This window comes from Vidua chalybeata, chromosome 3 (assembly GCF_026979565.1).
Source record: "Vidua chalybeata isolate OUT-0048 chromosome 3, bVidCha1 merged haplotype, whole genome shotgun sequence".
NCBI classification, from domain to species: domain Eukaryota; kingdom Metazoa; phylum Chordata; class Aves; order Passeriformes; family Viduidae; genus Vidua; species Vidua chalybeata.
The window spans coordinates 16124393-16147987 of record NC_071532.1 but is presented as its reverse complement, the minus strand read 5'-3'; the positions used below and the strand labels follow the sequence as shown (position 1 = coordinate 16147987).

Genomic DNA, 23595 nt, shown 5'->3' with positions numbered 1-23595 from the left:
ACTGCAGATTCCAAACTGAGAAGTTAATTGGTAACTAATTCAGAAGAGAAAAGTGTTTCCCCTGGTTCTGTGTTGGGTGGGGGGCCAAGGGGCGCGAGAGGCTGTTTCTCCTCGGGGTGGAAGCTGTTGCTTTGTAAAGCCCTTGGAGCAGCAGTGGGAAACTGAGCAAGCCATGAAGCTGGTCTTAACAAGCTCCTGTTTTAATACATGGTGGAGTTCTTCCCTATCTGACCTAAGAAAAGAAAGTGCAACCTAAGCAGGGGGGTCTTTTGGCTGTGAGGTCATAGGTCAGCTGCAGGATTTAGGCAACAAAAGCACAGGGATGAAAATTTACTCTTTGGCAAAGAGCAGTTAGTTGTAGAGAGAGAAGTGAAGGGCGTTTTGTGCTGATGGGAAAGAAGTTAGCATGTGCATAATGGCATCCTTCAAAACACACAGATGCTGTGACTGGTGAGAATATAGAAGCAGCATTATGATACTGTGTAAGTAAAAAAAATCTGGGGAAAATTGCAGCATTACATCCTCTGGTGTTAATTGGTGTTGGTATAAGTTACTGTATTTAAGGATAGCAGCTTAACCACAGTTTTAGCAATAACTGAAATGCTAGATGTATCTGTATTGTGTAGATAACCCATCTAATACTTCTGCTTCACTGTGCAGAATGTAAAATGAGCATGCCAGATGTTCACAGAAGAACTGGGGAAGAGGCAATGTTCAGGCAGCCTGGCCAGCACATTGGAGCTTCAGTGTTTACTAAAACTTGAGGTGCAATTAACTGAAAGTCAGCCCTTTGCCCAATAGGGCAGGGCAGGGATATAAGACAAGGAAGCAGTGAGCAGGACTCCGTTGGTGTGAAAGGAGGGCTTCCAACAGCAGAGGGAAGTAATGCTCATGGTCAAACATGCAGGGGGAAAAGTGTGGCACAATTCCTCGAAGTGCTGGCTCCAGCTGCTTCCGTGCCAGCTATGGAGAGTGAATTGAAAGTGACTGATGGGTTAGCCCAATTAAAGAGTGAGAGACAGCATAAAACAAAAAATCTCAAAGCTATTAGTTGTCATAAATTAGGATACACTGACAAGAAAACAAAGATTTCTGTTAAGTAATTCTGACATTTGAAAACAATGACATAATTGTTTTTTAAAATTAGTGAGTTGTATCCCTATTTATCTGTAACTGCTAATTTCATAAATCTTAAGTCATTGGTGGAAATGCATAGCACACCTCTGTATTTTATTATCAGACTTGAAATGTAAAAGAATTGCAGCTAATGACAGATATGATAGTCTTTGCTTTGCTTTGCCTAAATTAAAACTTACAGATAGTTACTAGGATGGAAAAGAAAAAGTAATTTTTAAGATGTTTGGTTTTCAGCCCCCTGAGAATAAACCATAAAAAGCAAGAGAATGAAGTATAGCAACTTGAAACTGTAAGTTGTTGAAACCCTGTTTATTTTACCGACAGTTATGTTACTTGGTCACTGAACAGTGACTGACAGGCAGCTTTTATCCCTGAAGTTAGGGAAATCCTTCCTTAAAGCAACCTACACCACCAGCAAAATAGATGGATTTGTGGCCCCATTGCTCCTCCACACCTTTCTCTTCCTGTTCCCTGCAGTAGTGACACCCTGGGAAAAGGCATTTGCAGCCTCCTCCAGCAGGAGCACACACTTGGGACTCCGGCAGTGGCCAGAGGCCACATGTGCAAGCTGTGTCCTCCAGGTCCTTTGGGAAGGGAAGTCACTGTGGGAGGCACCAGGCTGAAACCTGGAGATCTAAGGTTAATTGCCAGCCCCATTCCCAGAGCTGCGTGGGATCAGGTGCCTTCGGTGCCTCTCACAGGTGCAAATGTCCTTCTTCAGCCACTGACAGATGCAACAGGCTCAAAACCTAGGAGCTTTTCTGAAGGTGACAGCATAGGCAATTACAGCTACCATCCCAAACTTCTAATTTACCTCTTTACCCAAGCAGAGATTTTAGGGAGATGTTGGCCCTCTCTGCATTTTGCAGGCTTCCAGACTCTTTGTGTGTCACCGCCCACCCCAAGTCCTTGAGTGCTGCAAAGGAAAGGTCATATCTTGTCACTGAGCCTGGCTTTTGGTAGGGGTTTTTTATTTGGGTCTGGAGGAAGTAAGTTTGTTATTTCTGGTATAAGCAATCCAGGTAACAATGAAGTACTGTGTGAATTCAGCTGTAATGAGCTCCCAAGGAAAATATTTTCTCCAGCTTAGTAGACTAATTCCCATACTTCTCTTGTTCCTATTCAGACATTTAGCTCAAGAGCTCAGTGCTTACCCATGAAAGTTGTTTGCTTGCTTCATTTAACTCTTGAAACAAATACATTTTTCTTGCCTTGGAAAACTGACCAAAACAAAGTTTTACAGTATATTCAGATGCTCAAGAAGATGATCCTTTGATTTTTTTTTTTTCCCCATAAGTGAAGAACCAAGAACTAATTCCATATCAGAAGTGGAACTGAGTTTTAGTTAATGTGACTCAAGGCCTTGGAACAGATAACTTTCTTACATTAAAAATTAAAATATTACATTAAGCAATACAGCTGCTGAACCTTCAAAGGATGGTGGAGAAGGAGGGTAATGAGAGGTAGAACCTTGGATGACAGTTTGAAGAAAACACAGACTTTTGTTCATGACTAACAGCACCCTGACTAAGGATAGGTCCCCTCTTTTTCACACAATCCTTTGTTTTTTTTCTGCTTGAGTTCATAGTTTGCCTGAGAGCCATCCAGCAGGGAATCTGCCTGTTCCTGCAGGAATAGGTCACGGCATCCTTATGTCTGCTTGTTTTCAAGATTAAGAGCAGTTTGTTCTGCAGCTATTTTAATCCTGCCAGCTTCTGTCATCTGTCATGAGCAAGAGTTCGTCAAAACCCTCAACTCTCCTGAACATGCCAGGAGCCCTCTGGCAGTGCCTAAAATGTACCATGGGAGTGGACAATTACCACGGCAGGGATCTTTCTCTTCAGACTGGCCACAGCTCCAAAAATACCCAGATTGTATAGAATGGTGATCTACTGAACAGAAACAAAGATTCCCCCTTTTTCTGCTCTGGAGAGAAGGAAGCACATGCTTTGCATATTTTTTTAAACTCCTTGTTTATTTTGTCAAATGCTGTAAGGAAGAGCAGCAGGTTTGCTCTCAGCCGATGTGAATTTTCTCCCTAGACAACAGGTCCTCCTCTCTCCTATTGATGGCAAATGGCTTGTGATAACTGGTGCTCACAGTGTGCTTTTATCCATTACACATCTTGGTCTTCAATCCTGCATATACTTGCATTACAGGTCTTCGGAGTTCACTTTAAAGCTTTACAGCTCTAGCTGATATTCATGCTTTCTGTCATCCAGGTCAGGAGTTCTTACCACCTTTACCTTTGCCAGGTGGCCACAGTGAGAGATCTTTCCTCCACCATGTCATCACTGTGACACTGCACAGATGCTGTGGAAACAGGATGAGAGATGCAGCCCACCTGCCATTGCTCTTTGTTATGTTACTTAAGCAGTTAAAGGGAAGCTAATACCCCTCCCTTTCAGGAAGCATTCAGGCTCTGGCTGAGATAGTGACAATATCTCTGAAGATGAAAAGCCAATAACAGGTTTATTACTGGGCCGATATGTTTCCACAAATGGCTGTTGCAGGAGTCCTTCACAGCAAATAGAGAAAAAAAAAAAAAAAATCTGACAGCCTTTTCCTCAAAATACAGAGGAAAGTACCCTATTCAGACCCCCCCAAAGAAATCTGGAGCTACCAGTGATTCTTACATGCTGTGCTGATAATGCTTTCATCCAATATTTAAAGCCCTTGAGGGCAGTCCTGAAGCAGCACTGGGAGGCCATGACAGAACTTGTTTGACTCGGTTTCTTAGCTCTGATAGTATCCCAGCATCATATTCTTTCATTACTGCCTACTGAGACTCCCAGCTGGATAAAAAGAGTGCAGCCTTTTCTTCCTAAACCTCACAAGGTCCCCTTGAACCAGTACCATAGAGGGCTTCTTACACCCATCTAACAAGCACAATGGCCCTCTCCTTCCTGAAAGCCTGTCAGCATTAATTTCTACTCACAAATTTCTCTAACCCCATTCATCCTTTTACTGGGGCCACCATACCTCAGGCTGTACATCTCTGTCACCCACACCCGTGCTCTCCAAGAGACTTATCTTGAGAGCACCTAAGTGGGTCACAGAGTGGCCACCTACCAGATGGCCAGGAAGCTGCTCCGTCAGACACTGCTCGGTTACAGCAGAGTGAGGCATGCCCCCGCACACGGCTGTGCGGACACACACGTGCAGCCACGCTCCCCACGCTTCAGGAATGCTGTGAGATGCCACAAACCACAGCTCTGTGTGAAGTCACACACTCCTGGTACGGCACCAAACCGGAAAAAAATCAGGGGGGCTTAGATAATGATATAGCAGCAGCACGGTCTCTCTACTGACAGCCTCCTGTGGGATCCATGCTAATTGGAATACAGCCATAATACAAGGAGGAACCCATGCGCTCTCTCCCTTCCCCCACCAGCCCTTCAGTTGCTTTCAGCACCGTAATCTTCCCTGGTTTGTTCTGGAACCAGAGAAAGATACTTGTACTTGGTAAATAATGGACCTTTCAAGGCAGTAACTACCTATAAAAGCAAGATCATTCCTGAAAACTTTTCTTCATTGTTGCTGAAAGAAACGGTTGGAGTCTCTCTCATTTCCCTTCTGCGGGTGTTTCCTTAAAGGAAAAAAAATTAAAAGGCACTGGCCGGCTGCCAGGCTGTGGAGGCACATAAATATCCTGGGACTGTGCCAACGCAGCCGCTGAAGCAGCAGCAACAGCAGCCCCCTCCCAGGAATGTCCGGGAGCCGCTGATTTTCAGGAAGTGTCTCCCGGCCTCCACCACCTTCTCCATAGCCAAGCAGACTGTGGAGTTTTCTCAGTGCCAAGCAGGGCTGGGCTCAGCGTGCAGCCCTGTGGACTGGAGCATGGATCACAGTGATTGCTCCCACCGCCTTTTCCTTTGGAGGAAGCAGCTCCTATTGCAGCCACATACGGGAACCAGCCAGTCACCTCGAGCTTTGGCAGCTGGTGTGATGGGCTCTGCTCCACACAGGAAATACTTCTCCTTGTAACAAAGGGGCAGGCAAATTCATGCAAAAGGTGTGATTGATAGAATATCCTAGGTCTGGAATCCAAATACCCAGATTGCGACATTTAAATGCTGTGTTCACTGATACTTAAGTTGTGAAGTAGTTCTTACTGAGTTATCACAGCTGTTTCTCCAAGGTCTCTCAGACTAAATAGGGCGAACACACAAGACATTTAATTTGCATAAGTAATTTACAACTAATGTTTCTTTTTGAGGTGCTTGTCTCACTATTTAACAATAGATTGGATTTTATTATTATTATTGTTGTTTTATAGGGCAGCTGCTTGCCTAATGGAGTGTCCACTAGAGGCTGGGAAGCAGCTGAATCACAGCCCTGCTGAAGAGGATGGGACTTACAGTGGCTGCCAAGTTGAATGTGGGCCAGGAGAGTGTTCTCTCTGCAAATAAGTCAGCCTGCAGGCTGGGCTCCATCATGAAATATGTGGCCAGCGAATGCAAGGATGCTTTGGGTACACAGCTCTGCTGCTCACAACCTGCTCATGAAGCTGTATGTGGACTCAACTCTGGTAGCTAAACGTTTCTGAGTCTTGTTTCTCAGCAAACCCCAAATGTGAGCAAACTCCAAGTGTTATTTCTTTCAGAAAAAGATATTACATGTAAATACCTCCTTTGAGACTTACTAATTTCTTTTCCCCATCTCTATGTCTTACCTAAAGTTTTTAGTAACTTCTAGGACCAAAAGTACTCTGCAGATCAAAGATTGTCTACTAAACCAGAAGAGATAACAAAAATTTGCTCTAAAGTAACACTTGCATATCAAGTCACCTACAAGTAATTGTATTTCTAGGTTTTTTACACTTGCCTTTGTTTTTCGCTATTGATGTTGACAACACGTCAAACATTGAGCATCTTTTTTAAGCTACAGCTAAGTTTACATAGCAACCAATTCGCTGCTGAATCCTCCTGCCACTCCCAGTAATGGCAGAAAGACAAACTAAGGTAAGAGTCACATCCAGAGTAATTGCTGGCCAAGTCCTGATTTCAGCCAGCTCCCTATAAGGGCTGGCTCTGGAGAGGCCTTCAGTGCTGGAGGAGATGGCTGGTGCCTAGCAAAGCAGAGAAGCTGCACAGAACTAACCACTACTCTGCCACTATTTAAAGAGAAGGCCTCTTCCCCTCACTACCTGCATGGGGGCTTTGCCTGGGAGGGAGATGCTTCTGCCAGTGTGAGAGAGGCGCTGCTCTAACTTTGCAACAGCTGTGGGCTGTTACACACCCGAGTTACAAAGCTGCTCTTCTGAGCTTCCACTTGCTCCTCAGCTGCTTTTTCTGACAGCCTGGAGCTTTCCCCATCCTCCACAGTGCTTTGGGCCAGGTTGTCTCCAGCTCTACTTACTCCTCCCTTGCTAGTTCACAAATACAGTGTGTGCATGCTTCTTTGCTTGGAAGAGCCCAGCCCCTGGCAGCTAACATCTGCAGAAGTGTCGAAGTATTTCACGTCTCTGCAACTCAGTTTGGTTTCTTGTGGCTTTGCCTGAGGTTGAGGTTGCCCTGTTAGAAAGAACTGGCCTAGTTTTTCAAAAGGTCATGGACAAGGAAACTTCCTAATCTTAAAATATGACTTCATCACCTATTTCTATTAAAAGCAGTGCTTGGAGCGTTGCAAGAAAAAAAAAAAAAATAGTGGCTTACACCATGAGTAAGAATTTTTCTTTCAATGCAAGTGGAAGTGGCTTGGACTGCACAGGATGTAGCCAGAAGACTGATATAATTCATTCCACTATCAGAAAAAGTGGGCACAACATCTAAAAATCTCTTTGCTGTTGAGCTGTCCTGCAGTAGGCACTGAAAAGAGCTTGTGTACACGTGCCTTTTACACTGAGCTCTTACACACAGCACTGCCGAGTACTCCCGGTGCAGCAGAGGAAGCAGCCCAGCACACTGGAAAGGCCAGCTCTCGACAGCAGAGCCGGCTGTGGGGACAGGGATCTCCAAGCCACCCCAGAACCAAAGCCTGCCCCTGATGTCCCACAGCTGACTCTGTTTACAAAGTCCTCTCACGCAGGACACCGCCCCTCGCCAAGATGGTGGCGTGTCAGGGAAGCACCTCCATGTACACAGTGTGTATCCTAGCGACTGTTACTAGCAAAGGCAGAAATACAGCTGGAGTTTGTTTGGTTGTTAACCGGGCACTTCCTCCCGGGACACGCAGCACAGCCCTGCCTTGAGCCTGCAGCTCAGCATGCACGGCCCTCTCGGGCAAGGCGGGGCGGCCAGAGCCTGCTGAAGGTGGATGAGGTGCCAGCAGCTGCATCAGACAGGGCTGCAAGGAGAGCACCCCCAGCAGCATTGGCACTGCTGCCAGCAGCTGCACGGGCACCGTGTGCCATGGTCCTATTGTCACAGAGCTAAGCTGAAAGCTATCCAGGTTTGTACTCTGTTAGGAAAAAAACCCCATCTCAGGTAGAAAAAGCCAAACCCAGTTTGCACTCTAAAAGGAAAAACACCCCAAAACATGAGCCCAAGCCCCAGTGTTGTATGTCACTACCTGTGCTGCCACCACCACCAGCAGCACGGCTGCTCGAATCCAAGTACTTTCCTGCATGTAAACAAACCCTTGTAAGCTGCAAGAAATCACTGAACGTGACAGATGGCTCAGCCCTCTTGCTTTTACAGCTGTGCCCTCCTCACCTTTCTATAGCTACCAGCTAAGTTTCATATTGTCCTTTTTAAATGCAAAATCTGGGTTTTTTAGTATTAGTGATTCTTTAGGCAACTGCTTCTCTATGAAAGCCATTTTCACATGGCAAAATAAATCCCTGCTCTAGGAATATTCAGAGCTACGTTGAGAGTGTGTGGGCAGACCCAGGCTGAATGCACGGCTCCACGCAAGCGCTGCTCTCCACTCAACTGTAACAAATCACGAGCGGGATGTACGTGGACTTTTCCACCCCCTCTCTGAGCTACTCGTGTCCCAGGTAGAGCATGTGCTGAAGCTTTTTTGAATTCTGTTTCTCAGATAGTGCTGAACTTACCAAAACAGCTTTTGTTGGAGAGGAGTATTTTAAATAGAAACAGGATACTCCTTTTTGAGTGTGAGAGTTGAAGCATCTCGTGTGTGGCTGATTTGTTGGGGTTTTTTTTTAAACACCATACAGCAAAGAAACTGAAAACAAAACATCCCAGACTTTTGAATTGAAATACAGGCTTTACAACCACATAGTAAGTGTAGGCTCTTATATTTTAGTTTAAGACTATATCATTTTATAGAGTACCAAAATAAGCAAAGGATCAGCACTCCATACAAAGTGTTAGTTCTTGTGACGAGGGTAGAAGGGAAATGGACTTTAATTACACTAAACTTTTTTTTTTGCAAGTCTAAAGAAAACTCCATTTCAGCAAAGCATATTTAGGTTTCAATTCCCCAAATTTCATTAAATAGTGTTTCTTTTAAGACAATTTACATTTTTCTCATTCAAAGTAAAGGGATGATTTAAAGCACTATTGACAAGGAGGTGGTGCCGTTAATGTTTAATGTCAATATGCAATGGCATCTGCTATAAAGGCTAGAAGAGCAACACAAGCTTATCTTTACTTCTGAAGACTACTAGAAATTGACTAACACTGGAGAAAGGTTTCAAGCACAGCACACGACTCTAGCTCTAGGCTGCTGCCAGGAAGCCTCTGCTAGTCCATACACTGCCACGGGGACTGCCAGCACACTCCAGGGCCCTGATGACGGCAGTGCCACGTGTTCTCACATGTGTACCCCGTGTACTCTTACAATGGGTAACATCTTTTCCCTGTCTTACGGCATTAGAACGCAAGTTAGCAGCTAACAGTGCCACTACAATTTTACAGAAGCATAAAGCTGAACAAAATAGCAGTTAAAACAAATTGAAGCTCATGACAATCCTTCCTCCTGTCCTACTCCCTGTCCAAATCCTTCTCCTGGTCCTTCCCTAATGTCTATTTTACAATAAAGAGGTTAAGTGGATTTACATGATGCAAGTGCAACTCAAAGACTTTTGCCCTATACATATAACCATGTTAAACTGTGAATTATACATGTGATAGATCTCTAACAGAGCAACCACCAGTTTTTTTTTAAAGAAACACAAGTATTTCAGCATGTACAGTAATGAGTTTAAAACTGTCCAACATCGTTGCTTTCATACATTCTCTTCCTCTTTATAGCATTAACGGGATTTTAGACCTTGACGGCGACAATCCCAAACAAGAGTAAAATGAATTTATTTTATTGCAAACAAACGTCTAGAGTCAAACTTCTCCACCCACTTTCTTTAAAGAGAAAAGGAATCAGCAGGCTAAGGAGATACACCCATTTGAGAATTGACATGATTAAAAATTAAGATATAAAATGGGTGACTCACAGTTTCATTAGCTTACAAAATGGTGGAGGTAACTACTACAAGCACACTAGGTATACAGTATTTTGTGGGGAAAGAGTTATACAGACACACAGCTAACTTCATATAGATCCCATTAGACAACTGGATTTACAACAAGTTTTGTTTAATAAGAAATGGGCAAAGCCAGCTTCTTTTCAGAATCAAAATGCAGAACAAATGGAAAAAAAAAATTATGGTATTGTACCTTCACAAGTTTGAGCCTCCACAAATAAAGCAACCGAGTTTTACAACTTTAAGAGCTTCTACATACACTCCACCATCACTACTTAGCCCCAGGTTTCCTCTTTACCCCCAACATCTTATTGAGTTCCAAATGTTACAAAAAAGTCCTAGTTATTGCCAGAAACTTTTGCCTCCCCCTCCTCCCCTCCCCACCCAAGAGCTTCGTAGAGAGGATGGAGTGTAATAGGGAGCTTTACATAATCTCATGGTATTTGAGGGCTACTAAGATGTCTCCATACGAATCTGGTTGCTAACATTTCTATCATATTGTGACATGACTCACGACTGTTTCTTAGAAATTGGGGGATGGGGAAAAAGGAGAAAATTCTTTAATAAAAAGACACCAGGTACAAAGCAACGTTTTACTTTTGTTGTGGTAAAAAAAAAGTCACATTTTACAGATAAAATGTAGAACCCTGAAATACTGACACATTCTCTTTTCGTGCACAATGCTGAGGTTCTCTTACGAATCACTTTAAAACTGCAATTAAAAATGTACAAAAAAAGAAAAGAAAAAATCAACCCACAAAGCTTCTAAAAAAGGAACCCGCAGGCACTTCCTCTTGTGGAATGTTTAAAAAGTTAGCCTACTAAAGAAAACAGTCGACTTCTTGTGAAGGTTTTGGAGAAATATGTATCAGTTCATTTATTTGGGTATTCAATAATATCCTTGGTGATAATGCTGACTCCATGGCTTCTGACCCCAGAATTGCTGCAACAGATTAATAAAGAGTTAGTTTTAACCTGCAATCACATAATGGTTAAGTTTGTTACTTGGGGGGAAAAAAAAAACCCAAAACATTTAACAAACATCTAGTTCCCCTGGAACTTGAGAAGATTAAAGTCCTCTCCAATAGCAGCAAGCTTCTGAACAACCGAAGGCAGCTAAAAGTTCACTTCACAGCAGTAATGTGAAGCCAAGTACTACATACCATTACGAACATTAAGCCACAGCTGGTATTTGATATATCAAGACCATCAAGGCAGATTAAATTTTGCACAGGAAGCTATTTATAGTGGTATTACCTAGCATTAGAAGATTTTGCTATCCACTCTTGACTATTCATGTCTTTATTTCAGTCAGCATTTTGCAACATTCAAGTTAACAATCAGTAAAAAGGTGAAGTTGGGACTACTTACACCCTGCTGCCACTGGTTGTAGCCCTGAGATTGGTTTTTGTAGCCACGATTATTTCCCCTTCCTCTGAAGTTCTGCAAAAGGACAACAGTTGTTAACTACTTCGTCTATATGCCTTTTTTAGCAGTGTCCTAATACCAATCTTAATTACCACCAAAACATCACACACCATATAGAAGTATCAGCCCTAGGTTAATAGAAAAACACCCCACCAAAAAATCCCTCCCTGAAAAACACTAGAATACCTAAAGCCTCCTTCCTCCCCTCTAAGCAACTGCTTTTTAAACACAGGGCAAGAACCTCAGAATTAATAAACCAGCTCAAACTCTTGTTGCCTGGTCAGGAAAGCTGGCTAATCCAGTTTTGACTCACCCTATTTCCAGCTGCTAAATGCACCAGGACAACTAAAAATACAAGAGCTTGTCTATTTTTAGTTAGGAAAGGCTGTAGTTGCTACAAGGGTATGTTATCTGATCAGACAAAAGGATATGGGTCACACAACTGAAAATAGATGAGCTAGCCCACAAAACTTCAACAGAAGTTATGGTACAACAAAGGGACATTGATACAAATAGATGAAATTTTGCTTTTCCCCTGTTTGTCAGTATTAGGCAAACCTGAGCCATGTTTACTGGCTTGGGCTCCATCTGCTGGCTCCTTAGTAATCCCAGTTTTGTTTTTCCAATATTTCCACCAATATTCCATCAGGTAAGATCTAGGCTAGTGTGTCTTTACTAGTTGCGTTTGATACCAGACACCAACAAAGTTTTACAGAGTTTTTACAAGGAGTTTTTTTATAAAGTTTTTCTGTAAAGAGCTATTTTCAGAAAGATCTCTACATGTTTGATAAAGATACATTTTGACCCTCAGACCAAAAAACAGTTGTTATTATTATTGGGGAAGGGGAAGAAACAAACAAAAAACCAGAGACCAGCCTTCACACATGCACTAAAATATCTTAATTTTTTAACAGGACAGAGGTTACAGCCCTAACATGAACCCCCTGCATCAGCAGTTGTTACACAACTGAGCCCTGGGCACATGCACTAAACTAGAAAGGCCTTGCAGCATGGCATCAGTGTAGCACCACAACCAAGTTTGTGACTTCTCACAGGCACCAGAGCTGTCAACAACATCCAAAGTACTGTAGTTCAACTTGGCAGTCCCCCCTCAAAGCATCACCTGGTTGTAGTTTCCCCTGTTGGGCATTCCACCTCTGTTATAGTTTCCTCTGTTTGAGTAGCCACCTCTGCTTGGAAAGACAGGGCCACGAGGATAGGGGTAGCCAATTGCTCCGCTGCTGCCACCGCCACCACCGCCACCTCCACCACCTCGCTGAGGCATGTTGCCTCCCCTCCTGTTGTATCCACCACGATTGCCAGGGACTGCAAGGGAGAGAGTTACTTTAATCAAGTAATTGTTAGGTCTTACATATCTCCTACATGAAGATGAACAGTGCAATCCAAGCTCTGACAAGCCTCTCTCTCAAGCTGTACAATTAACTATACACTAAAACATTAAACTTACTGAAATTGAGATGAAGGTTCCCACTATATAATAAATGCAATGTAACTACTAGAACTTTTTTCCCCAGCAGCAGCAACCTCCTGAAGTCACAGGTTTATTTCTAGGCTCACCTCCTCCTCTGAAGTTGCCCCGCATGTTGAATCCTCCACGTCCTCTCTGACCCCTATTAAATTGATTTTTATTGCTCTTCTTGTTCTTCTTTGAGCCAGTGTTCTGTTTCTTTTCTGGTGGAAGAGCTTTCTTACTTTCTTCTTTATACTGTTCCAAAAGCTTCTGAGCTTCTTCTTTTTGCAACTCTACATAGATTATTTCATCAAAACATTCTGCTACCTCTGGCAGTGTGAAGTTCCCTATAATTGCAAAAACACTGAGTATTCAGCATCTACATTCAGCTATAATCAAAGCCGCAATTTAACCACCTTTCCCCCATTCTTCCTCCCAACCCTCTGCATCCCCTCAGCATAGGGACAAAATTACATAATCTGAGCATTTAGGAAATATAAGAGTGACAAAGGAAATAAACAGGTCTTCATGGAGTTGACAGTACTGTTCCAAACCTCGAAAACATTCTGCCTATCTTTTTTTTTCTTTTATAAGCCTCCACTCAGAACACCAGTTTCTGCCAAATATGTCACGTATATAGGGCACTTTATGCCAAGACAGCTTTGTGCATCTGCATGAAGCATATCACCGTAACTGAGTAGTGTTAAGGACTGCAGCAGAGGGAACACAATATAGTGTTATCCTACCAAGTTACAATAGTCTTCCAGTTTTGTAAAAGTACAACTGTTTAAGATAAAGTGGTTTTTTAGACTTCACGTTTACTTAATCCTTTAAACAGATACTCAGCATCCTAAAACACAGTATAGGATTATGTTCCATGCCTTTCATTTTGAGAACTGCATGCTCTGGAAGATCTTTTCCCTCCACCTCTGCCTTCTTTTGTGTTCTTTGCTTGTAGTCTTCATCTTTTGGGCAAACAACAACTGCTTTGCGCTGGAAGCCTGCAAACAGGCACATTTTTCTCCTCTGCGCAGCTGCAGACACATTTGTCTGAAAAAAATGCAGTAACTTACTACACGTAGCTGTCATTGTAAGAGTTAAGGAAGTCAACTTATGGTGTATAGACTTCACCTCTACAAGAGCTTGCAATGAAGTTTACAAATAACTGGACATAAAGATGCTGCATAATGCAAAATTACGAGCTCGTATCAATGTGTTAAAACACTTCCTCCCACATCCCATAAATCTAGAGAAGTTCAGACAAGCATTTGTAGTAATATCTCAACTTTGTGTCCCCTGAATGAGTACTAAGTCAGTAACTGAAACAATTGGTATTATAACTTTAATCCCAATTAATTACTACAATATAGCCTACAACAAATTTCCTTAACCGTTTTTCACTGAAGCTTCTACCTGATCCAAAATGAAATTCCGCTTCTTACGAGCTGCAATCTCAATGAACTTTCCAAGACACTGTGGAGCTCTCTGCAACAGTGTGTTAAGTTTTCCAGTGTCTGCCATCTGACGCTTAAAACCTGCAACCTATGGAGAAATTTCCCAGAGTTAGTCAGTGTAGTCCTGATACACGTGACTGACATTCTTTGCTAAATGCTTTCACCACACTTCAAGGGTTATTCAAATCAAGACCACAACTGCTGCAAACTCATAATTGAAATTCTCAACCCTCCACAGAACGTAAGAGATTTATAAACAAAGACTCCACAAGAATCAGTAACATTCAGTTCAAGGTATACTCATCAAAATACTAATTCCAGCTCTGAGAACAGTGATGTATAGAGAAGTAGAAATACATTCAATAGTCAACAACAGCTGGCTATTTCTTACATTTTACCACAAAAAAGCTTCTGAATCCTGCCATGGGTGAATTAGCAGCTCAGCAAGGTAATAAAATCTTTACACAGAACCATTAGGTTGGGAAAGACATTTCAAATCACTGAGTCCAACTAACACCACCTTGTCAACCAGACTATAGCACCAAGTGTCACAGCCAGTCTTTTCTTCAATACGAATGGTCACTAGCTAACTAATAGCCAGCTTCTTTGACATAAAAGAACCCCATGGCAGCCAAATACCATGGATTTACAGCAAGTTTTCAATATCTCAAGAAATAAAATGTCTTATCACTTACCATCATTTTGTCCATAATAGTATTTGTCCCAAGAATGTTGTATTTTCCAGGATTTGCTGCTGCATGTTTGGTAACCCATGTAGTCTTGCCAGCTCCTGGCAAGCCAATCATCATCACCACCTATGACAAAAAGTTCTGTATTTGAGATACTAGTTCAAAGATTTTCTTTAATACACTTAACTTAGCCCAGCAAGCCTAATGGATACTGAGGGGGGATGTGGGGGTCTTGGGGGTGGGGAAGGTAGTGGTAGTGAATAGGTCACAAGACACTAAGTATTAAAACTCCCAAACAAGAACATCAGGAGTGAGGTGGAATAATCTCCTTAACTCTAACCATTTCCATCCATGTGCTTTAACAACTTTTGAGATCATCAGAAGAAACTTACTTCACAATCTTTCTTTTGCTCGGGTCCCTTTGGTCCTCGGACCCTATCCTCCAGGGGGACCTTCTGGATGAAGGTGTACTCTTCAGGTACAGGGAAGTAGGGTTCCTCCTTCTGACCAAAGTTGAACTCAACCGCACAGTTATGGCAGAGAACATGTGGAAAGAGTGGTCGCCCATCAAGAACTTCCTTGCTTATTTTGAATGCAACACCAAGCTCTTGTCCATTCTTGGAATATGAGAGTTCCACTTCATCACCATCAAAATTCTGTTTTTCAGACAAAGCATTATTTTAGATACAATTAACTCCCTTTATACAGTTAATTCATCACTTCACTCTACTGGCTATGTTCACTCAACTTCTGTGACACTTATTTCATAAAGGAACTAAAACCAATTTTCTCTTCTAATGACTCACTGACAATGATAATTTTGATCAAGATCTGATTTTTTTTGTTAAAAGGCTTTTAAAGACATTTGTCCATGAATATGAAATGATGTTGCCAGCAGTCACTGTTAGTAACAGCTGCTGCTTCTACTGCCTGCCTATGTTAAACAACTTGTCTTGCTCCCATGATTTTATGTATTTGCTTTACAGCTTCTAACATCAAAGCAGTCTAAAAATCCAAGGATGTTTTCCCTCAAAAGAAAATATAAGTGAAAACTTACAGCAAAACATCCAATCACATCATTTTCATCAAACTTCTCACCAAAGTCTTCAGTCTCACAATTGCATGTCTTTATTCCTTTTAGAGAATAACCGTAAGAAAATTCTTCTTCACCTGAAGGAACAATTTATACTAATTACAAATAGGCTTTCCCATCTATTTTAGACATAAATCACCTTACAGCTACTTAAATAAGCTGCTGTTCAGAGTATTTTTATTAATGCCAAAACAAGCTAATGCCCCCCAACAGCTATACAAGCTCATTCTTCTATTCAATACTTTCACTTGAGATAGAACAGCAGTGTTTCCTCATCCCTGTTTAAAAGCTTTATGCTGCTGGTTCCAGATTTATGTTAACAATAAAAGCTGAACTGTCAGATAAAGACATGAACAAATATTTTAAACTGTGAAGACCTCATTATGCACTGGTATACCTGCTGTAACGTAGACAGAAAGGCTTTCTGAAGTTAATCTCCAGGAGCACTTACCCCTCCCATTTTAAAGGGAGTTTAGCAGACATTCAGCCTATGCAACAGCTGAGGATGAAGCTGCAAGGAACAAGCTAACAGGAAGTGTCAAACACAAGGTCTCAGGTGTAACTTAAGTAGAAAGCTGTTGCTGATATCAGAACATACCAACTCACCAATATTTCCCCCATATATTTCAGCAACAAGTTATAAATATTATTATTATTTGTCATATATATAATGAAGCTGTACTTTCTTTCCAGTTTTTTTCAGAAATTAGGATTTTCCCACCAAGCAAAAAAAAAAAAAAGATAATGTAGTTATCATGGGTTAAATTTTATACCATGCACCACCCTTTAAAAGTGGAGGGAAGGGCAACTCCCCCTTTTCTACTTTTGACACTACATGAAAAAGACAAATCCTTTATCTTATCAAGTATTTAACAATGTTCTCCATAACCCATACACAATCACTGGAAGAATTAATTATTAAAATATGGCCCTAACCCTTACAGGTCTGAACACTTCATGACTTTATGAACTTTCTCACACCATGTCCAGAGAATGACTCAAATTAAGACCACTTTTCACAACACACAGACTACAGTCACTAAACTTGTCCCTCCTGCTTCAGGAAAAAAAAATTTAAGACTTCAGCCACATCAACACAAAAGCAATGAAACATTTTGAGTCTTACCAAGCAACATTCCACTGGTGTTCAGTGACCAGCCAACTCGCACTTCATGTATGTCAATGTCTTTTGTATACAGGTGTTTAACAGGAATCTTTTCTGTAACCTATTTTTAAATTATTCAGTAAAAGGTAAGCAGTATTTATTATACACCAACAAGATGAAGAACAAAAGGTAACATTTTGACCCTTTAGGCTTAGCAAAGATTTAACCGAAGTGTAAGTGATCACCTTCAGCAAAAATAAAAACATGCTCGAGAATATGAAACCGCAACTAGTGACTCAACAGTTCTATCTCCTGATTTAGCAATGAAGATTGAAGATACCATAAATCTTCATCACTTTGTCACAGCAGTCCCTGTCAGTGGTCAAAAGCATTAAGTCCTTTTGACATTGTATTAAAATTACAAACAATACGAATATTTAAAAAAAACTCAGTTGCCGTGAAGTTGGGATTAACAGTAAATTACTTAGCTAAGAAAATGTGCACTGTATTAAAAAACCTGCTTCTTAGAGACAGGGAAAGTATTATACTATCCCTTTTCACTGTGAGCAGACTTCCTGGGCAAGCTGCCAGCTTCCAAACAACATAACCAGATTTAAAAAAAAGCAACAAACAAAAACACCCCAGAAACCCCCAACAAACCACCTAAACGCACTGGAATCTACATGCAACCAGCTGTTTTTTAACTGTCTTTAGAAACTTTACCTAAAAGGAAGTGAAAAACCCATCAGTATCCTATCAACCTCTGCAACTATTCCAGTCAGGTGACTGAGCTGAAACTCATTTGAAAGCAAACAGGACAATAAAAAGCGACATAAATTTCACTTCACTGGCCTTCCAAAGTTACAGGTATCAACAGACACAGATATCACTCCATGCAGAAGTCTGGATAATGAGATCACTACCCAATTATTATGGTAACAGTTACATTTGAAAGCACTAGAGGAAGAGAACAGATTAATATACACAGGCCCATCATATGCAAAGAAGCCTTTAACATTGTTAAGTAAAAAAGGAACAAGAAAAATTAAGATTCAAGCTTTGCGATTTTGTTCCTCTTCCATCAACAAGCTGGAGAAATCAGTTTATTATAAGGCTGATTGCTCTTTGCCATTTTTACCCTTCAGGAGAACTCTTGCTCTCAAAATTTAACTACCTGCTAAATACTCACATTCAATGCATCATGTCAGAGTTAATGATGTTGAAAGGGACCTCTAGAGGTCATCCAGCCCAAATCCCTGCCTAGAGCAGATCAAACTCAAAAGACTAAGCAGAACCAGAAAGGAGTGGTGGTGGGATAGTTTATATTCCTTAACAAAAAGTCAAGCTTTCTGTAATCTTCAGAAAGCACAAGCAAACTTCTGACTAGAGTGTATAAAAATACTTTCAGTGTTGACGCATGAGATGACAAATAGAATTAGTGATTAAAAAGTAAGACCAGAAGTCTCACATTCAGAACATACTGCTTTGTGTTTTTTTTCAAATGTCTGTTCTTTGTTAAATCAAAGTGCTTATTAAAGAGGAAACAGTTTTGCAAACTGAGCCATCTTCTTGTAAGAGAAGGCCATTTAAGAGTCCTGTTCACATCAATTAGTTTCAACTAAGTCCAAAAAATGTGACAAGTATAAATATTATATTTAAGCATGCAAAAGTCTCATAAACATTAACTCACCTTCATCTCAAAGCAGACTTTGCCTTTAGAAACTCCATAGGAGGCTCTCCCTCCAGCCCAAAGGAAAGCAAAGCTTTCCATGGTCAGAGAGGAAGCACTAAATCGGTCTCTTGAGATTTTAAAATGCAGGTCACAGTTATCTGTTAACATAAAAACCATTCTGTTTACTCTGATTACAAAATAAAGTACAGGTGTCCAATTTTATGCATTAAAGATGATGCCAGCTTTCAAAGGTGATTTTAAAGACAAACTGCCAGCAAGTACCCAGGATCTTTCAGAGAAGCAACCTGTCTAGATGGAACTGCAGACTGAAGCTCGGTCAAAATCTTAGGAAAAGCTAGCTAACAAGTAATTTTCAAGGTGCCATCTTCACTTCTGTCACCCAAATTCCCTCTATTTTTTCCATCTGCTTAAAACCCCCTAACTTCCACCATATCTGTTTGAACTCTCTGTCCATCAATACTGATGGACAGTACCTCTTTCCATCAATACTGAGCCATCTGCATTGAGCTCTCCAGTACCCTCTGGAGACCTGATTCTGAAGGAGTCTCAAAGCTCAAGCCCAAACCTAAGGGCTGCTAAGAAGTAAATGTGAACACAAATGTTTTTATTTAAGTACTGAATGTAGTCTTTGGTTAATACAGCCAATTAGCAAGTCAAATTAGATGATGCCTTAAAATAAAGGCAGTTAAATCAGGGGCAGGTATGCTAAGCACAGAAAGTGTGCTAAGAGAACCTACTTCAGCCCAGAAACATGACCTACACACTGAATTCACCTATCACTCTAAGAACCTAAGCAGAACCTTGGTTTTACAAGCATCTTCAGAGCTGCACACCATGAAACTGCAAATGAATCTCCCAGTAGGTTTCAGAAAAACAATACCAAATGGTAACAAGAGGTGCAGCATGCAACACTTGAATTCCCCACAGCAGGGAACTCACAGAAGCAGCTCCAAACCTACCTGATGGTTACAAGAAAGAAGCAAAATGAGCCAACAGTGAGGATTTCTGCTCTGGTATAAAACCTGCATGATGCCAGAATACACTAAAATGCAGTCTGCCCTGTACTACTGGCAACTCTTATGCACAAGATTTTGTTTTGTTTGCATACAGCCATCCCCGATTTCAAAAATAATGATCCAAGTGTCTTCCCATTAGTACTGCTAACTCTTATTTGTTGAAAACGAGATAAAATCATACAGAAGAAACCCACCGTTGCAGGCTACCTTTACAACAGGATTGAAGTTACAGCTTCTTTGTAAGACTCAGGCAATAAAAAGCACTTAAGAGTGGCTAAACCTCTTACAGGTCTGGATCACTATCCAGAAGAGAGAGTGCCAATTCATTACACAATTCAGCCTTACAGCTGTGTTTGAATCTTATCTCTAAAGAGTCTGCCAACACTTTAAATCAGAATTTGTCCAGTAGCAAGATTTTCCACTAGAAAATACTATTATTACTAGAAACAGTAATAATGAAAAGTAGCTATTTACTTAGCTATTGGAAAACTCCAAAGCTCCCACAGAAGTGGCTACTCACCAGGTTAGCAGCTAGAAACTTGAGACTTAGCAAAATGTCAGGGATGGCATATCCAGCAATTTATGTTACTGTAAAGTAATACCTCCTTCTATTTCAAACCGTTTCTTGTGGAATAAAACCACCTGAAACGTCTAACAAATATGCCAGACAGTGCCAAAAGTTAAGGTTCCCTTCCATGGCACTGTAAGAATCCAAAGAGTTCAAGCATTACTTCAAGATTGTTTTCTAATACTGTGTTGAGTCCTTATACTTACCCTTAAGAATACAAATGTCAACTCTGCCATAATAGTATGTTGCAGTAATAATGATGTTTATAATGTGCCTCGAAAATAACCCTGTTTGCAGACAGTTCTCAATTTCTATGCTCTGCTGACCAAGCCTCTCTGACATCCCACTTGCACAAACCACCACCCAAAAGCCCACACATTCATAGGTTACATGAATGGTTCATTTCTGAGGAAGTATTACCAGATTTTGTTAAATTGATTACAAGATAGAAAGAACGCTCCACTGGTCAGTATCTAAATAAGGGAATGTATGCAGGAAGCTCATTTCCCAAACTGTATTTTGTAAGCATTTACGCTATTGACTCTCTGAGCTTTCTGGGCAGCAGTGCTGGACAGCTGTTTCATCAAGCTGTCTCCAGAGTGTTCTGTGTGCACTCTACACTTACCCACCTAAGCTTCCATATCAGATTAGTGTTCTGGTTAAGATTTCTTCACAGAACTGTCTATCACTACAGAATTTACAGGAAAACCAAGCTTATTACTGCTAACATACTCATATCCTTCTGTTCTTTTCTTTGCTAAAAATGGGTGGAAATACAGTATTTTTCTAATTTTTTTAAAGTTACCTGGTAATGAAAATCAACAAATGCTATCCTCCCCGTCTCAGAAAGCGTGGCATTAAGATTAAAAGCCTTAACACCACATCTTTCCAGAGCAAAGGAAAGCGTGTTTACTCACAAGTATCAAGACAAACCACTGTGTCGTCAAAATGTTCATCTTCTTCTTCAACAGGTGGTTGAGGGGACTTGGCCCTGAAAAAACAAACCCAAACAAAATATAATAAAGTGACACGTATTTTCATGAAGTTAAAATAACATTTCTGTACTCTATTCCTCCTCATCACAAAATGCTGCCCAGTACCAATTCTGTTTACCTGCTATACTTGTTTTCCTCAATGTATTCAAAGTATCCCCGGCCATGGTCTTCACGTGGTCTCTTCACTCCCCTCTTCTTCTCACCAGGCTTTTGCTCTGTTTTACCATCTCCTGTAACAGAAGCAATAATTTATTTTGATTCTTTTAAGTTTTAGTTTAATTGGTAATAAAATCTGTATCATGGCTTCAACTTTGCAAGCTGCAGCAAGCTACAGCGTGAGATAAGCAGTAACATCTTAAAAAGGAATTTTACTACGTTACTAAGGTAAAACCCTGCATGTTGAATTTTCACGGGAGACTCAAAACTTGTCACCAATCAGAAATTACTTAGCATACTGAAGTCGCCAATCCACCACATCAGCAGCCAGTACGGCCCTCAGTGCTATGAGCCCCACTGAAACCGCCCCGAAAAAAAACCTAAAAAAAAAAACCTAAAAAAAAAAAAAAAAAAAACCCCAAAAACCCAACCAAAAAACAAACAAACAAACAAAACCCAACAAATAAAACCCAAACCAAAAACCAAAAAAATCCCCACCAAAATGATAAAAAAAGCCCCTCCTGACCCGCCGCGCCTCCAGACCCGCAACACCATCACCACCCGCCCACCACGGAGGCAGCGGGACATTGCCAGCCTCTCGCAAGGGCACCGTGCGATCCGCACGACTGCGCCTCCTCCCGGCGGGCCGCGGGCGGGAGCCCCAGGGAAGGGATTCCTCCTCCTCCTCCTCCCGCCTCCATTGTACCGCCAGGCCTTCCCAGCGCCATCCCGTGCGGCGGCGGCGCCCAGCCCGGAAGTGACGTCAGGCGCGCCCCGCGCTGCTCGGCGCACAATGCACAGCGCGCCCCAGCGGCCCCTCCGCCGCCCCTCCTCCCGCGCCCCTCCCCCTGCCCCCCCGCCGGGCCAGCACGAGGCGCGGGGCCGCCAACGTCCGCCCGCGCGCGCCCCGGAAACCGCCCCCCACCCCCCCCCGGCCGGGCAACCCCCGTCATGGCGGGGGGGGGTGGGGGGGGTGGGGGTCTGGGATTAATGGGCCCCCACCCCGGTTCCCGCCGCCACGCTCACTCACCCCCGGCGCCCTGCGCCCCGGGGCGGCCGCCCCCGCCGCCGCCTTCCGCTTTCTTCTGCTGCTGCTGCTGCTGCTTGGCGGGGCCCGCCGGGCCAGAGGCAGCGGCGGGCCCCGAGGCGCCCCCAGCGCTCTTGCCGGGAGCCTCCTTGGTGGCAGCGGCGCTGCGCGGCGGGAGGAGCGGAGGGGGCTGCTGCGGCTGCTGGGGCTGCGGCGGCTGCTGGTCACCGTGGCCGTTGGCGTCTCCGGCCGCGGCCTCCTCCTCGTCGGCCAGCTCGTCCTCCCCTTCTTGGAAACCCTGGTCATCGCCGTTCTCATCCTCCTCCTCCTCCTCTTCCTCCTCCTCGCCGCCCGCCTCCTCCTCCATGGGGCCGCCCCCGGCCCCTGCCCGCTCGCCGTTCTCCTCGCCCAGCTCCATGGCGTCGCCATCGGCGGCCTCCAGCCCTTCCTCGTCGTCGTCCTCCATGGCGGAGGCCGCGGCCTGGCCGGGGCCTCCCCCCTGGCGGAGCTGCGCGGCGCCCCCGCCGCTCTCGGCCGCCTCCCCCTCCACGCTGCCGTTGCCGGGCTCGGCCGCGCCGCTGGCGGGGCCGCCCCCGCCGGCCTCCTCCTGGTCTAGCGCGGCCTGGAGCCGCTCCATGAGCTCAGCCTTGAGGCCCTTGTCGGAGAGGCGCCGCTTTTTCAGCTCCTCTTTCAGCTCCGACACCTTCAGCTTCTTCACGTTCACGGGCGAGCAGCTCATGGCGGCGGCGGCGGCACTGGCGGCTCGGTCCCTGGGCGGCGCGCGGGCGGCGGCGAGCAGGGACAGACGGGCGGCTCTGGCTCTGGCTGCGGTGTGTCGGTGCCCTGGCGGGCGGTGGGTGCGGGCGGGAGGCGCGGGGGGTTCGTGCGGCTGCGGGAGCTGCGGAGCCGGACCCGCCTGGCGCCAAATCCTTTCACCGCGAGCTCGCGAGGGAGACGCGCCTCGCGGGGCCGCGCACGCACCGGCGCCGCGCGCGCGCCGCCCCGCCCCCGCGCACGTAGGCCCTCCCGCGCTACCGTAACGACCGCATTACCGTAAATACCCTCCCGAGCGCAGCGCGCCCCGCCGCCCTTGTCCTGGCGGGTCCCTTGGCGGCGGCGGCGGATCGGCCGATACGCCGCTCCGGCACAATGAACCCGTTCCGGGCTGCGAACCACCCCCGTGCCAGCTCCCGCCCGCGTGAGGCCACAGCCCGACCGAAATGACCCCCCCGAAGGGCCCGCATTCCAGCCACAGCCTCGCAGCGCCCTGTCCTGATTCCCCTGGCTCCCCTGCGCCCATGTCGGGCCTGGTCCCGCACGGTTTATTGCTACAGGCTTTAAAAAGGGGCACTGCTACTCGAAATAGTTTCCCTG

The 23595-nt window shown here is 43.8% G+C and overlaps 1 protein-coding gene and 3 long non-coding RNA genes across 4 annotated transcripts; 2 read left to right on the top strand and 2 right to left on the bottom strand.

Moving 5' to 3' along the window:
* The first annotated feature begins 47 nt into the window (after positions 1-47).
* Positions 48-5772, top strand: LOC128786014 (uncharacterized). The gene is made up of 2 exons (XR_008430144.1): positions 48-482; positions 5417-5772. It is a non-coding gene; the product is annotated as an uncharacterized LOC128786014 (long non-coding RNA).
* LOC128786015 (uncharacterized) lies at positions 3092-6862 on the bottom strand. Its single transcript, XR_008430145.1, has 2 exons — positions 6795-6862; positions 3092-3450 (listed from the first exon to the last, which is right to left on the bottom strand). It is a non-coding gene; the product is annotated as an uncharacterized LOC128786015 (long non-coding RNA).
* LOC128786013 (uncharacterized) lies at positions 6806-9528 on the top strand. Its single transcript, XR_008430143.1, has 2 exons — positions 6806-7530; positions 7931-9528. It is a non-coding gene; the product is annotated as an uncharacterized LOC128786013 (long non-coding RNA).
* HNRNPU (heterogeneous nuclear ribonucleoprotein U) lies at positions 9346-23181 on the bottom strand. Its single transcript, XM_053938950.1, has 14 exons — positions 22225-23181; positions 21157-21268; positions 20961-21034; positions 18457-18596; positions 16788-16887; positions 15626-15738; positions 14961-15224; positions 14575-14694; positions 13839-13967; positions 13307-13475; positions 12533-12772; positions 12078-12280; positions 10898-10969; positions 9346-10469 (listed from the first exon to the last, which is right to left on the bottom strand). Exons 1-14 carry the CDS (start codon positions 22958-22960, stop codon positions 10416-10418), a joined length of 2526 nt encoding a protein of 841 aa, XP_053794925.1. The 5' UTR covers positions 22961-23181; the 3' UTR covers positions 9346-10415.
* Between the last annotated feature and the right edge of the window lie 414 nt (positions 23182-23595).

What these genes read in the sequence shown, in the direction of transcription:
- HNRNPU (XM_053938950.1), bottom strand. Translation starts at nt 22,960, where the DNA reads ATGAGCTGCTCGCCCGTGAACGTGAAGAAGCTGAAGGTGTCGGAGCTG. An exon ending in ATGTGATTGGATGTTTTGCT is followed by an intron (nt 15,225 to 15,625) that starts GTAAGTTTTCAC and finishes TCTGAAAAACAG; the next exon opens with AATTTTGATGGTGATGAAGT. An exon ending in GGAATTTCATTTTGGATCAG is followed by an intron (nt 13,476 to 13,838) that starts GTAGAAGCTTCA and finishes CATTTTTTTCAG; the next exon opens with ACAAATGTGTCTGCAGCTGC.